The sequence below is a fragment of the Rhinolophus ferrumequinum genome, chromosome 4, assembly GCF_004115265.2.
Source record: "Rhinolophus ferrumequinum isolate MPI-CBG mRhiFer1 chromosome 4, mRhiFer1_v1.p, whole genome shotgun sequence".
Classification (NCBI taxonomy): domain Eukaryota; kingdom Metazoa; phylum Chordata; class Mammalia; order Chiroptera; family Rhinolophidae; genus Rhinolophus; species Rhinolophus ferrumequinum.
This window is the reverse complement of record NC_046287.1, coordinates 41,637,912-41,653,663: the sequence shown is the minus strand read 5'-3', so window position 1 is coordinate 41,653,663 and position 15,752 is coordinate 41,637,912. Positions and strand designations below refer to the sequence as shown.

The 15,752-nt window shown below is 41.6% G+C and overlaps 1 protein-coding gene across 1 annotated transcript in view; it reads left to right on the top strand.

Moving 5' to 3' along the window:
* The window catches only part of ABCC4 (ATP binding cassette subfamily C member 4), a 237,160-nt gene that overhangs the window by 175,700 nt on the left and 45,708 nt on the right, over positions 1-15,752 (top strand). The window contains exons 21-25 of the mRNA XM_033104819.1: positions 1,712-1,862; positions 7,389-7,508; positions 8,695-8,805; positions 9,731-9,831; positions 10,891-11,082. Of these exons, the coding sequence (XP_032960710.1) occupies positions 1,712-1,862; positions 7,389-7,508; positions 8,695-8,805; positions 9,731-9,831; positions 10,891-11,082 (675 nt within the window). The remainder of the gene's footprint in view (positions 1-1,711; positions 1,863-7,388; positions 7,509-8,694; positions 8,806-9,730; positions 9,832-10,890; positions 11,083-15,752) is intronic.

Genomic DNA, 15,752 nt, shown 5'->3' with positions numbered 1-15,752 from the left:
CACCTGTAAAATGAGATGATGCTCCTACTTGATAGAGCTCTTGTGAGAATTACGTGAGTTACCTGTTTCCCCGAAAATAAGACCTAGCCGGACAATCAGCTCTAATGCATATTTTGGAGTAAAAATTATTACAAGATCAGTCTTATTTTGCTATAAGACCCAGTATAATGTGATATAATATAATATAATATAATGTAATGTAATATAATATAATATAATTAATATAATTTAATGTAAGATAATATAATAAAATACCAGGTCTTATGTGAGTTTTTGCTCCAAAAGACTCATTAGAGCTGATTGTCTGGCTAGGTCTTATTTTCGGGGAAACACGGTACATGTGAAGTAGTGAACGTGCAGCCAAGTACACAGTCAGTAAATGTAAACTATGAATAGAAAACCAAGAAAGCGGAATCCCCACTTCCAAAGGTAAACATTTAAGTTTTTCCCTCCTTTCTGAATTTGTAATTAACCATTTCTTTATCCCTATATTTATAGCTGTGTCTTCTAGATTCCTCATCTGTGATTCCTGCTTGCTAATTTCCATAGTAATACCTACTGACTAATGATAGTTTGGGACTCAAATCTTACCTTCTTTGAGGCTCAAATTTTCCCATCTGTAAAAGAAAATAGTGTTGCCAACACATAGGGCTGCTGAGTGTTTCAAAAGAGCTAATACCTAGGAAGGTCTTACTGTTGTGTTTGGAGCATAGTAAGCATGTGAAAAATATCATCATGACCATGTATGATTTTGTTATTTCACTGAATTGGAAAGCGTTCCCTGCCATTCCAACAAGTCTTGCGAATTGAGGAGTTTACTCCTAATAAAACAACACATTAAAGTCTGTTTTTGAAAAGAATTCTTGATAAGGAGATAAAGAAGGTTTCCAGATCCAATTCAAATATGTGTGGCAGCTTCTGCTGCACCAACAAGTAATTCTCTAGGACACCAGAAGGGTGTTCGAGAATTCAACTCAATTCTGGCACTATCTACCCAGAGATTGAATCAGATTCCACAGGTAAAGGGTTTAGTCCCACAAAACTGTCCTTCACTTCAGATTCCAGTCACAAGGCCAGGTTGTTACCTGTACTTCTGACCTACTGGCCATGAATCAGAGGATCCTAAAACCCCCTCCGTGTGTTCAGTTAATATCCTAGAACAGCTCACAGAACTCAAGAAAACTCATTTACTCACTAGATTACTGATTTATTATTAAGGGTAGTAAAGGCTATGAATCAATAGCTAGGTGAAGAGATACATAGGAACGAAGAAGCTCAAGGAGCTTCTGTCCTTGTGGAGCTCAGGGCCCATCAAGGTGGCAAAGAGTTCAGGTTTTCCATTTTGGAAGCTCTCTGGTAAAAAGGCAAGGATCTGTCCTTTTGGGTTTTTATGGAGGCTTCATTATGTAGTAATGATTGTCATTGGCCATTGATTCAACCTCAAGCTCCAATCCAGTCCCCAGAAGTCAGGGTGGGACTGAAAGTTTCAATCCTCTAACCACAGAATGGCTCCACTGACAACCAGCTCAGATCCTGCGGGGGGTTTCCAAAAGTTACTTTATCAACATAACAAATGACACCTTGATCGCTTAGGAAATTCCAAGGGTTTTGGGAGCACAGTGCCAGAAATGGGGATGAAGACCAAATAGTTATTTCTTGTTATGAATCACAGCATCATAGGAGGCCTCTGTATCTGTTTTCACTATTTCAGACATTTCTGCAAGTGATCGGTGTGGTAGGCGTGGCGGTGGCCGTGATTCCTTGGATTGCAATACCCCTGGTTCCCCTTGGCATCATTTTCTTTGTTCTTCGTGGCTATTTCTTAGAAACATCAAGAGATGTCAAACGCCTGGAATCTACAAGTGAGTACCGAGACTCTTAAGGTGGGATGGCATGCAAGCTCACTTCACTTCATGCCATAATAAAGGAGACCTCTGAAATTCTACAGACTCCATATTTCAAAATTTCTCATGAAGTAAATATTAGTTAATTGAGTATTACAGTCACTGTTAGCGTGGCCTTTAAGGCAAATAGATCTAGTGGGATGCCAGGTGCAGCTTTCAATTTAGCACAAGGAAGGAATGGAGGATGCATGTAGAATAATCCTCCACAGAAATCTGAGCACCATGAATACAGGGACTGTTTTTGTCCTGTTCATAGCGTGCTTCCTAATACAGAACAGGAAAGCAATAAACGGTTTTCTGAGATACAAAATATTTCACCATGTTTTAACTCATAAAGAAGGAAAATAGAGAATTTTTCTACCCCTGAGTATACTAGAAATGACAAAAGGAAAGAAAAGGTTAGAGAAAGGAAAGGAGGTGTCGGAAAATGTACTCACATGACAGAAGGGATGCATTTGAAAAATGTATTACTTTTACATACTCAAAAAATGGCAAATAAGTTGTGATTGTTAAATGTTTTGAAAAGATAAGCACTGTTATTTTCAGTTTTGCTCTTTATTATCACCAGTATTTGGGATAGAGCCATACTGTTTGAGGTTTTCTTTCCCCCTGGGCTGTTCATATAAATGGATGCTGAAAATAATCCCCTTAGGAGGACACAGGAGAGGGATCGGTTTAGTATGCGTTTAATCTATTACTCTATTCAGCTTCCTAGTTTTGGAATAATGGAGAAAGCATTTTAAGATTAATCATTCTATTCTACAGGTAATCACAGAGGATGGCATCATTCAGAGCTTATCTCATTAATGCACAAACATATTTCATGATTATTAAAACAAAAATTATAAGGAAAACAGATTTTTTTTTTTTTAAATAGTACAAGGATGATAGCCAAAACGTAAAGAAGGAAGACATTTGTATCCGAAACCTGAACTTTGGATAGTTACTGCTTTCTGGGAGCCAAGCTAAGGAGAGAAACTATGATTCCCATGGTTTTCCCTATCTACCACGTGGAAAAATACAGGTTCATCAGGATAAAGGATTTTTTTGTTCTGGCAAATGTGTGGTTTTTTTGTTTTTTTGTTGTTTTTTTTTAAATAATAATCTCTGGAGTGGCATTTGTCCTAAGTATTTGCATAAAGGTTAGTGGGTGACAGTTTCATAAAACGTACAGAAAAAATTTTCAGTCGTCAAGAGAACCAGCTAACTCACTGTGAGGTTTGGTTTTCTGAGGTGTTTCTATGGGATGTGGAGCATGTTGACATGTTCTAATGATAGGACTTGGAGAAGGCAGAATAAGTGATAAGCTCCAACCAGTCTTTTGGGTAGACAAAGCTTCAGACCTTTTATGATTTGAGGCCACTCATGAAATGGAGTCATTCAACCATCTTGTTGCAAAGGTATATTCAAAAAAGGGTTGTGTTCTAGAAGAGGTTGACAGAGATTTCTGCCTGGGGCACGGGCCACTTCCCATCCATGTGGAGTGGAGAGAAGGAGAACCCCTGAGACGTTTTTCAAGCAGCAGTTTAGGATTTTCTCATTCTTTGATCTGGAGACTTTGAGAACTTTGACATGGTCCTTTGTGGAATAGTTGGGTTTTCCTGCATCTCAGTAGGCTGAGACAGTAAGTTAAATCTGGACGCTCCCTCCTCTACACCCCCAGATAATCAAATGTGGTGGCCAATTGACTAGAACTGTTTATTGTTAGGTATCTGGGTGGTCTGGGCCATAAATAACAATTCCACTGTTTCCTCTAAACAGTGATTGAGAATACCTCTTGAGGCTACTGCTGGAATCACCAGCAAAAAGAAAGACACCTGATTGCCATGGCTAGAAGACATAAACCTGCTTCATCCTTGTGCTTTGAAGTTCTACTGAAATCCCACGGTTTATTTTCAGGTCATACAGCCTAGCTGCCTCTCAAACTTTAGGCTGACATTTAAGCCATCTTAATGAAAAATCTGCAGTGGATCATAATGGTTTTTTATTTTTGCAAAATGAGTGTAGCTACACTCAGTCATAGAGAAGTGCGTAAAACCAGGATGGCATTTGGTTGTATTTCTCTAGCCAGTTCTATTCATTTGGCAGTGTATGAATTATGAAGCCGTATCCAAATTCTGTCTGTAAGGGCTCTGTGATCAACTAGCAATGTCTGCTAGGGGCATTGCTCGAGGCGTGTTAACATGTGTGCCACGTGTTTTCAGGCCATAGATCCTCAAGTCTGCTATTTTAGAGTTCTCATGCCGATTCCTAGGGACTTTGTTCAACTTAAGGTGCTTAAGATGTACAATAATGGGGTAAGGCTAAGTAAGATTTTAGGGTTTTCTAAAGATACAAAATCTGGAGAAAAATGCATTTAGTCACACAGGGGCATCTTTAACCCCTGATTATTCTCTGTCTGAGATACTGGCTGTCATTAAAAGCACAGCCTTGGGAATAAACCAGAGTTGGGTCTGACACTCAGCTCTACCTCTTACTCGTGTTAATTTACTTAATCTTGGGCAATGCTCTTAAATCCGTCAGTCTGTATTTCCCTCTGTCAAGGATATAATATACCTGCCCTCTGGGTTTCTTGTGAAGATTTCTTCAAGTGATGCTTGAAAAGTGTTTGCGAGCACTAGACCCTTGACCACGAGGCAGTTAAGAACATAATAACACCTAGCAGGTCTTGCAGAGCATTAATGATAACCTGTAGCAAGACTGTCAACCCAGGGTCTTTCTAGTTCTCTGCCCTTCCCCTCCCCAGGGAAGAGTTGCAGTCCAGTTGTGTCGGGTATGTCACAAAGAGTCCTCAGGGTCGTGGAAAACACACCTGTCAATCTTGTGTAATGTAGGGTTACATTCGTCTGTGACTGCAGACTAACGCCACGGCTGTTGCATAGGCCTACTTCAGGATAGCCAGCCCAGAGTGTGGGAAAAGGATATTACATCGGTCAAGATAATATTGGAGCCTTGGCATCCCCTCTCCCTCTTGTACTAGTTAACTTTATTTACAGACCCTCCAATTCACTCCTCCTGGCATCCCACTCAGCCCTAAGTGGAGTGGGAAAGAAACAGGATAGCTTTTCACAGGTCCAGATTCCTGCTATACTTCTATAGCTCTCGGGTATGAGGTAAAGTAGGTGATATGTTCTGTGGGTGCCCTGGTGTTCAAGGCTGGATGGCAGACACCTGATTTCTAAAGTTGACCCTGCCATTTTGCTTTCCTGATGAAGGAAGCAAGTGAGGATGTCCAAGCTGAAGAATTTCATTCAAAGACTCTCCTTGGGTGAACAGCACATCTACTTTTTTCTCAGAAGAATTGCCTGTGATGAAATATTTTATGTCACATTTCCTCTGGACATGAGAGCATGGTTCTAGTGAGTTTTCTGCACTATCTGGAGCTGGACTCTTAGCACTATCTGGATCGAATAATGGGCCCTGGAATTCTCCTGGACCGTCCCTACAGGCCCCCTGTATCCAGATTGACTACGCTCTGGGGACAGGCTGGGAGGTCTGCTGTGGAGTGCAGAAAAGGCCTTATACAGAGCTCCCAGTCTTTCGTATTTGAAGCATGAGTTCGGTCTGTGTTCACATTGCTGTCCTCACAGTACAAAATCAAAGGAAGCTAAATACAAGGTAAAGATAACTCAATATAATGAAGAGGGAGAACAGTAAAGAGGCTACGGTAAAATCACAAATGTTCAACTGGTTGGTCAGACCATCCCAGAATCACTTATGGCTCTTTGCTTAAATTAGATACAAGGGAAAATGTGAGATCATGTCCCAGTTCAGAGGTTTTGTTTTTTCCCTAAAGCACTATCCCAGGTGAGGGTCCCTAATGGTTAATGTCCTCAGTTAGAAAAAAAGCCCCAAGGCTGAGTGGATATTCAGCTGGCCCGCAGCCAGGCTGTCCCTCCACAGCCCAGGGCTTCCCACCTTCTCTGAACCCGTGTCACACATGGAAGCCTACTCCTTTCCTGGTTGTAGAACTGTGACTATTAAGCATAAGAGGAGGTTCTATGTCTGCACATTTGTCCCCCAGGATCCCTCCTACACACACACACACACACACACACACACACACACGTGCGTACGCGCATGCACTGCACTCACGCACATACACACGCACAGTCCCACATAACATCAGTATTGACACACAGATAGGTATTCAGATGCCAGGCTAGAGAGTCATGCCCTGAATATCAGTTTGAGTTTTTCCCTTGACTCTTTTTCCCCATCATTATATAAAATCTCTGCAGTCTCCTGTAAGATAAGTGATCTTAACATCCCCTAAACACCCAGGTTTTACTAACTGGTCTTCTCCAGGAGATTCGCAGGTAACAAAATGATAAGTCAGTACTTCTGATAACGCACGGATTATTACTCGTTCCAGACAGAGGTCATAGGCTCACGATCTGCCTCTGACAATAGCTAGTTACAGCCTTATTCGTGGTGGGGAATGAATGAAAACTGTAAGGGATCATCCCTGCCCAGCAGCATGCAGTCCACGTGACCCCCAGTGTGCAGGAGCCAGACCCTGGCACTCAGACACTGTGTGCTCGGAGAAGACAGAGGGAAACCAGTGGCCAGTCATGTGGCATCAGTCCCCAAACCAGTGTAAAATTACTCAGAATGGCTACTAAGACCGCAGTCAGATTCTGAAAGGACGATGTCATTGTCACATGCCATAGTGACTTCCAAACACCAGGACAAGCACCAAGCAGGGCAGTTATAAAAATATGCAGCAGGCTCCTGGTGCTGGAATTAAAACTATTCAAAGACACCTTGGTGATGCAGGTCCTGGGGGCACCAGGGGAGTGCAATGCCCAGGTGTGCGCTGACCCATACAGAAAGCTTAATTCCCCAGCAGGCACAGGTAGGTTTTCTCAGGATGCAGGGAGATAGCCGACTGCCCAGTCACCTTATTTACCATGCACCTGTCCTGTGCCCGGCACTGTTCCAGTTCGGGGGATATGCTATTGACTTTATGCCAACCCTTAAGAAGGTAATAATCTAAGATGCAGAAAGACACCATCTTAGTGGTGTCTACCAGTAGATAGCTTATCATGATTCAGTGTGGTGAGTGCCCAAACAGAATTAAATTTAAAAACGCTACTGACTCAAAAATTAGCAATACTTTCTACCAGGAGGGATGCAAAGGAAGAATGGGGAGGGAGGCCATGCTGAGGAAGACCTTGATGAACGAATTAGTTAAGAAAATCTAAATCTCGCTATGGTTTGAATGTAGTCGAAGATAGGTTCAAAGAGAAGCTTTTATTTCCAGGTCATGAAAGCGAAGCACAGTGTTATCAGGAGTTTGAGGGTTGACATAGAGAGACCTCTCCAGGAGGGACATAGTCCCTTCTCGCCCAGGTAACCCACTGGGAAGCTCTGGGTGTGCTATTTGGTGGATGTGTAACCACAGAGCACAGGAGGCTTTTTTTTTTTTTTCATCCGGTCTCACTGACTTTCTCTGTCATTTGTCTTTCTCTGCTTCCCCAGCACGGAGCCCAGTATTTTCCCACCTATCGTCTTCTCTCCAGGGACTCTGGACCATCCGGGCATTTAAAACTGAAGAGAGATTTCAGGAACTGTTTGATGCCCACCAGGATTTGCATTCAGGTCTGTAAGTTTCTGGAAACAGTTTCAAAGGATGGGATAGGCTACTTGCTTGACCTCCTTCTCAGATGGCCTTGTTGGCTGGCACCTCTCTCTGTTTCCCCCGCAGGCCCAGCCCCACCTCCTGTCTGCACCCTTTCCTCTCCCCCTTCCCTTTCCCCTTCCCCTTCCCCTTGGCCATGAGTCCTCTCAGCTCTCCTCTTCCCCAGTCACACCACTGCTTTTCTCCCCCGACTGGTTTGCATTGTCCTTCTAGCACCATGCCCTGTGGCTTTCTGTTCCTCTAGGGCAGGGCTCAGCAAACTTATTTGTAAAGCGCCAGAGAGTAAATATTTCATGTTTTGTGCACAATATTGTCTCTGTTGCAACTACTAAACGTTGTCGACATAGCATGAAAGCAGGCAAAGATAATACATCAGCAAATGGCAGTGGCTGTGTTCCAGTCCAACTTTGTTTACTAAAATGGGTGATGGTCCATTCTTAGCCCACAGTCCATAGTTTGCCAGCTCTTTTTTCAGAGCATGCAGGGTGGCAGAAGTGACTGAGGAAATCAAATTCCTGATTATCAGATTTGCCACCCATTTGATGTATATTATTCTTTGTATCAGTGAAGCTTTTCCTATGTAGAAATTTCAGAATTTACTCTAAGTCTGCAAAGTCCTGCCCCATCTTTCCAATCGCCATTGTATTTTGAAGATAAAATGTCACTTTGAAAGCTACATGCAGGTCCTTTTAGCTAGATGGTCATTTAGATACAGGCTTCTAAGGCATAAACATTGTACAGGGCCTTATAGTAAATATGGAGGGTGCTGGAAACAAACTAGGAACTACACTCAGCTCCTGGAGAACTGGGTACAGTCAGCCGTATAAAAGGATGAGTTTCACACACAGACTCAGCACCGTGCAAAATGCACTGATGAGACCATTTTTCCATGTTCTGTGGTTTGATCGCATTTCTGTTTTTAAGTTGTGGGTTGAATTTTTCAGTGCATGACTTCTCATAAAGCCACTGTCCTGATTCACACTTAGCTTTCTGGAATCTTCAGATTCCCTGAATGTGCAACTTTGCTGTCCTACTTTGTGTAAAAATCTTCTGTAACTCAACTGAGCAAAACGCTCCCCCTTGTTCAAAGCAGTTAACGTGGTTTTTCTACTTATTCACTGTGCTTATTACGGTTCACAAATCCAGAGGCTTGGTTCTTGTTTTTGACGACATCCCGATGGTTCGCCGTACGTCTGGATGCCATCTGTGCCATCTTTGTCATTGTTGTTGCCTTTGGGTCCCTGATTCTGGCACAAAGTAAGTACAGATGTGAAAAACTATTTGTGGTATGATTACAATTTATAGCTGCATTTACAATTTTTTAAATTAAACTCTTGCCACCTTGTCTAAATCACATACTATTTGGTTCTCGTGAATTGTATTAAAGCGCTTGCAGCGCGTCAGGTTGGGTGTGTCCCCGCAATGTGGCCCACGTACAGGAGTCATTTGGGTCTGGATGAGTTCCTTTTATCTTGAATGGGTTGGGACCTATGCAAATGCAACAAGCTGACCTTCTGAACATTCTGGTAGTGTCTGATATGGTGAGGAGAGGACCAAATTTACTACTGATCATTTTGTCCTGCTGAAGGGTTTAGGTTTTGGTGCCTGGTGCACTGGGTTGAGAAAGATTCTCAGCAGGAAAGAATGTTGTCTTCACTGCCACGTGAGCAGGTGTTGGTGTGTATGGCATGAACTCACCATCGCTAACTATTCCTTAGTGACATCACCGAATCACAATATTTAATAATGGAACAGTGAGAGTGGGAGTTTAGTAACGCACTGGCTTTTAGTACCCATTGCCTTGTTTTCAGTCATTTTTACCTGTAGTTGCATTGGCTGTAGAAAGTGAAATTACATAATGGTCCTTGAAACCATAATGATGAAAGTCTAAGTAATGACTTCCTCATCTATAATACAGCCGAGTGTATGTCAATCCTGTTGGGGTTAATAAACTCATTTAATAGTCTTTCTGAATTCATAGTGGGTGTTTTGGTTTTGTGTGTGTGTGTGTGTGTGTATCAATCATGGTGTCAGTCAATAGATAGTAAAAAGTATAACTATTACTATAATTATATGCAAAGTGTTTAAATGTTATAAAGGAGTCTTGGTAAAGTGACAGAAGAAGCCAGGCCCAGGGTTAAGAATGGGATTGACTTTCTTCGTCTTCTTTTTCCTCGTGTAGCTTTGAATGCTGGACAGGTTGGCCTGGCATTGTCCTACGCCCTTACCCTCATGGGGACGTTCCAGTGGTGTGTTAGGCAAAGTGCTGAAGTTGAGAATATGGTAATGTTTATCTTAACATTCTTAGCCTTTTCAAGTCTCCTTGCCATTAAATAGCATAAAAGTACTTCTTATGTAAAATATTAAAACTGTTATTTTTACATCGTAGCTAACAGAGCTTTTTAGATCCTTCTTCCATCTGTTTAAAGTTAATGTAAAATCAAATATATACATCTTTTTCTCAGTCTTATGTATGCTATGTCAGCAGGTTTTATATTCATCACAAGCTGTCTTCAAATGTAATAAATGTCTCTGTAGGAGGGAGGTTCTGAAATCCTGGAGAGGATATAAGCTCATTTTTTAGAGGCCTCTTTATTTTTGTTTTTTAATGGTTAATTCCTTGTTCCTGGTTAAAAAAAAAAAATTAGTATTTTGAGGTTGTTTGTTTAATTAATAAGGATCCTCTCATTTTATTATTTATTCTTATATGTATTGAACACCTGAATTTGCTGGTGTCCCTTCTTTCTGGTAGGATACGCTCCCTCTCGGAATGTGCTAGTTTGAGACGTTGAGTTATAGTTGTTTAGGAGGGCTCGGTCAATACGTAAGTTATCTCCTCTTTTGAATATTTGCACCTTCTCCTAAAGGGAAAAAACCAATAAAAGTAATATCTTTTAATCTTACTCTCCTAATAGAGTAGAAAGTGAGTATTAAAAGGAGGTTTGATTTTGACCATTCAGTTTAATTCTTCTGTAACAGATGACCCTTATGCAGCATAAATTACTGATTGGTGGCTGTCGTAATCTTTTTTTTTGACAAAATTCTCTAATTTTTATGCGTGGAAAGTGGATAAATTAAATCTTAGCATCCATTTCTCCATTTCTTTTAGTTTTAATACAATCTTGAGGGAAGTAGCCATAAGTAAAAGTGTCTCAAGATGATGACCAAGTTTGTAAACCAACAAAATCTTCATTAAATTCCTACTTCTCTCCTTTGGGGATGTTAAGACCTGACATATCCTTAACAACCAGGTACAGAAGCAGAACGTTTCATATATTATCTCTTAACATCCATAAACAAAACCCTCCGTTCCTAACCCATGCAATATCATATGTCTTTCAGATGATTTCAGTAGAAAGGGTGATGGAATATACAGACCTGGAGAAGGAAGCTCCTTGGGAATGCCCAAAACGCCCACCACCGGCCTGGCCCCATGAAGGAGTGATTGTCTTTGACAATGTGAACTTCACGTACAGTTTAGACGGGCCTCTGGTATTAAAACACCTGACAGCGCTCATTAAATCAAGAGAAAAGGTGTGTTTAAACGCTCATGTCTCTCTAAAATTTCAGCTAAAGATTCAGTGCCACATCTGCTTGCGAGCTTCCTTGTGACTGTGTCAAAGGGACTCTTTGTTCCTCTGCAAATACAAATTAGATCCGTGGTAATAGGTAAGTCTCTTGGAAACTGACCATGAATGTGGATACCAACGTTTCTTTCCTTCTGTTGTGAGCTGCGTCATGGTGCTTGGTGAGCCCCGGGTTGCAGGGCTGGAACTTGACCTAACTCAGGATACTCAATCCAACATCTAATTTTTCATGCCTAAGTGTTGGAAGTCAGCTCTGGCCCCTTGTCACTAACCTTCCAATACCGAGGAGTCTTACTTCTTTGTGTTTCTCTAATCCTTCGCTTCCTCCCCATGGCGGCCTTCAGCTGCAGTCCTCCTCCACCCCTTGGCCCACTCCATAGACTTGCCCTCTTCTAACCTATACTTTGCTGTTCTTCTGTTGCCCTCCCACCTGTAGACTGCTTCTTTCTGAAACACAGATCTGATCCTTAGGGACTCCCTGCTAGCTCCTGGCCAGGGAGAGCTGCTGCCGGAACCATAGCGAGGCCTCACATCCCCTCCAGCAGGGGCTGTGTGGCCAGTTCTCAGCCACCAGAGAAGACTCCGGCATCCATGACCCAGCCAGGGCTCAGGAACCAGAGCTCACAGCTGGAGGCAGTAAAGGGCCCAGAGACTCACTCAAAGTCAATGAAAGGAATCCAAGGGTGCAGAGCATGATGCACGAGGGAGACTCACAAGAGCTTTGTGACCTAGTCTTGCCAGTGTCTAAGTCCACTGGCAGTGGGACTTGGGGCCCTCAGCTTGGACCAGAGCAGGCCCTTGAAGAGTGACTAAACCATAACAGACGAGGCTATAGGAAACTCTTCTCCCACCTACCTCTCCAGCTTCAATTCTAACATGCAGCAACCCCTACACCCAAAGCATCCCGTTCTTCCAGCTCCCAGCAAGCACGCTGCCCCTTTACCTCAGAGACCCTTCACTTTCATTGTGTGGCTGGAGAAAGCTTCCTTGTTTTCAGAGTCAACTCCTGATGCATCTCCTTCTGTGAGACTAAATTCTTCCACAGCATCTTATATATTCTTTTAAGACAGGATTTATATTACATGTATGTTCATAGCAGGATTAGTCACAGTAGCTAAAAGTTGGAAGCAGCCCAAGTGTCCATCAAGCGATGAATGAATAGACAAAATGTGATACAGCCATACAATGGAATATTATTCAGCCTTAAAAATGAAGGAAATTCTGACACATAGATGATACCTTGAGGACATTATGCTAAATGAAATAATCCAGGCACAAAAGGACAAATGCTATATGATTCCACTTATAAGGCGTTACTAGAATAGTCAGATTCATAGATACAGGAAGTATTAGGTTGGTGCAAAAGGAATTGTCGTTTAAAGGGTTAAAAATAACTGCAAAAACCGCAATTCCTTTTGCACCAACCTAATAGAATGTGGTTGCCAGGGTCTGGGAGTGCCAATTTATGGGGTAGAGTTTTATGTTGCAAAGCAAAAAGAATTCTGGAGATTTCTTGTACCAAAATGTGAATGTACTTAACACTACTGAACTGTACACTTAAAAATTGGTTAAGTTGGTAAATTTTATGTTATGTGTATTTTGCCACACTTAAAGAATAAAAGCTAGCATTTGTGGCATGCTTTGTAATTTTGGGTCTGTATCTCACTGTACCCTGAGGCTTCTTAAGGTCAAGGAGCATTTATTTTTGTTTTTGTTCCCCCAGAAAATGGCATATTGAAGGGCACATAGGGTGCTGGGAGAGTGAGTGAGTAATATGCAGGTATGAAGCAACCAGTAACAAAACATACACGCAAGACAACTCCTGTAAACAACCCATTACCTAGATGTGTTAACTACGTTAAGAACTGCTCTTTTAAGCTCTCTTTCCACCACAGACCCATTTAGTGGACTATAGCCATAATTTAATGAATGATACCCTTATGACATGAAAGAATAAATGTTCAACTTAATGCCCAAATGATACCCACGGAGCAGCTTTAGTGAGTCATGTGGCAAAAGCTGGCTCCTAATTATTTCCAGTTTTATTGAAGGTCGGGTAGAAGGTGAGGGCTGCTGTGTCGGGAAAACATGAACTGCATGCAGCTCTTGATGAAATTCTGTCCCTGTGAGCACTGTACGGGATGTTTGTTGACTGGCAGATAATATGTCTGTCACATTTCACATTCTAAACATAATTCTGTTAATTTGTACACGTCTTAAATTTCCCTTGAAACCATAAAATACGAATTATCTAAGAAACTGTTGTACAACTTAGAAACATAACAGATTTGTATTCTTCAATCTTGAAACCCCCCAGGGCATATAGGATTATCTGAGATTCTAAAAGGTTTGAGGGAAAATTGAATTTGAAGACTGAATTATGGTAACTTCAATAACTTAACTTTTGATTTGTATCTTGGCCCACTCACAGTATCACCTTTAGTTTCATTTGTATATTCAGGGATTGTATCCAGACAGTATAGTCATGAAATGATTTCACTCTGCCTGTGAAGACCCCGGGTACCTGTGCCAGCCCCCGTGATTCCGGGACACCCCTTCGGTCTTGGATTTGATAGAGAAGCTGTGAGGGGGAGGATATGGAAATGTACCAACACAGCAGAAATGGTGTTTATTCATTTATTTCCTCTGCTGTCCAGATTCCTGGAAGTTATAGTAAACAAAATCTAATAAGTACTAAGCAGGATACTAATTCACAGAAGAAATACCCAGTAAAAATAAAGAACCAAAATGAGGTAAAAAGCACCTTTGGCTTTCTGGTTAGATTCTAAACACTGGCTGCATTTTTCATTTAGATGATTTTGTGGTTGATTTAATCATTTTAGAAGAGTACTGGGCCATTTTAAAGCATGTTCCAGCTTTAGAGGTAGATTGATTTTGGTTTATTTATTTTTTTTTCTTGCTCAGAGCTATTACTTGGATAATACATTTTTATAGATGTGTACTAGACCTTGCTATAATGTGCAAAAATATTAGTTTCCTACATTTTCTCCTTTTTTACATAATACTTTCTTAGAAATCCCTTCCCTCACTACCAGATTGTTTTGCTTCCCGTACCGGCTTTCTAATTCTCTGCTGCTCAAACTGGTGCCAGGGCCAGCAGTACCTCTGTCACTTGGGAGCTTCTTAGAGTGCAGGATCTCAAGCCCCCAGACCTCTTGACTCAGAATCACACTGGAACAATACCCCCTGGTAAAGTTATCTCTCCCGTAGGCAGTTTTTGTTGACTGATAACCCACGATTTCCAAGAAATGTCCTTTGACAATTTGAAATTGAGCTCATGAATTAACCCAACCCCTATCACTGAGCATGATGCTCTAGAAAGTTCTTTGCCATTTATCACCCTACAGATTTATTTACTTTTATATTCTTCAAATCGTGAATTTATATTATAATCTAATTCTGTGTGTTCCCAACTTTCTTTTCAATATAGTCTATCTTTATCACGAGCATCTTGTTGTTCAGCCTTCCCCATAACAAGTCTCTTGCAGGAACTAGAGGTATTTCACCATTGGCTGGGCAGGGCCCCGCCTGGACCAGGAGGCAGAGACAACCAAGCATAGCAATATACTTGAGGCCGGTTCCCACCTGATGGCATCAAAAATTAGTCTCACTGCCCCAGTCTCACTGCCCCAAGCAGGGTACTATGTCTGTCTGGCCTGTTTCCCAGGTACTGTGTGCCCCAACTGGCTGCAGGTTCCTCTCCTAACCCCAGCTGTGAGTGCTATTTCTTCCTGTTAATAGCTAGCCCACCTGACCTTGGGTACCCTCTTTGCTCAGAGATATCTGCTGTCTTGTCCCACCCACCACATGATACTCACCCATATCCATATTATGCTTTAACTACCCGGCAATAAGATTCATATGGTAGACCAGTTCTTTAACTATAGCTACACTTCTCCCCACTTTCTCTAGCTAGACAGAAGGACATAATAAGGTGTCACATCATCCAAGTGATAAGGAGGCCATGAGCAGAATGGATAAGAAACAGACCTGGGTTTGAGTCTCGTCCTTCTACTTCTGGGCTCTATTATTTCAGGCAGGCTAATTAATCTTACTAAGCCTTGCTCTCCTATCTTGCAAAATGGAAGTAGTAAGATGTAACCTCTAGGGTTATTGTTCAACTTTAACAAGATAAGACATGAAAAGCACCTCGCACTGAGACCTGGACAGAGTAAATGTTTAGAAAAAGATAGCTGTCATGATCATGGGCTGTAAAATGATCCTAACCTCTTACACTGCATAAATTATTGGCTGCCCCATGAAAATGAAGAGTTGCTATTTGCAATTGTATTTATGGTTATAGAATCCATCTGCCATGTCTGTCTTTCCAGCTTACTGTATACCTAAACAATATGTAATAGATTTTCCATAACTTCTCCAGGTTGTGATAGACTCCTCAACTCTCTATGAAATGCCTCTTTTGTGCAAGACACCACAGGTAATACACATAATACCAAGGTGAATCTAATACAGATCCTGCTGTCAACACATACAGTCCAGTAGAAGCAACGAGGTAGTATAAAAATGGCTACTATATAAGAAAGAAGGAGGTCGCAATTTTTACGGAAGTTTAGGAAAATGTTATAACATCTGTTG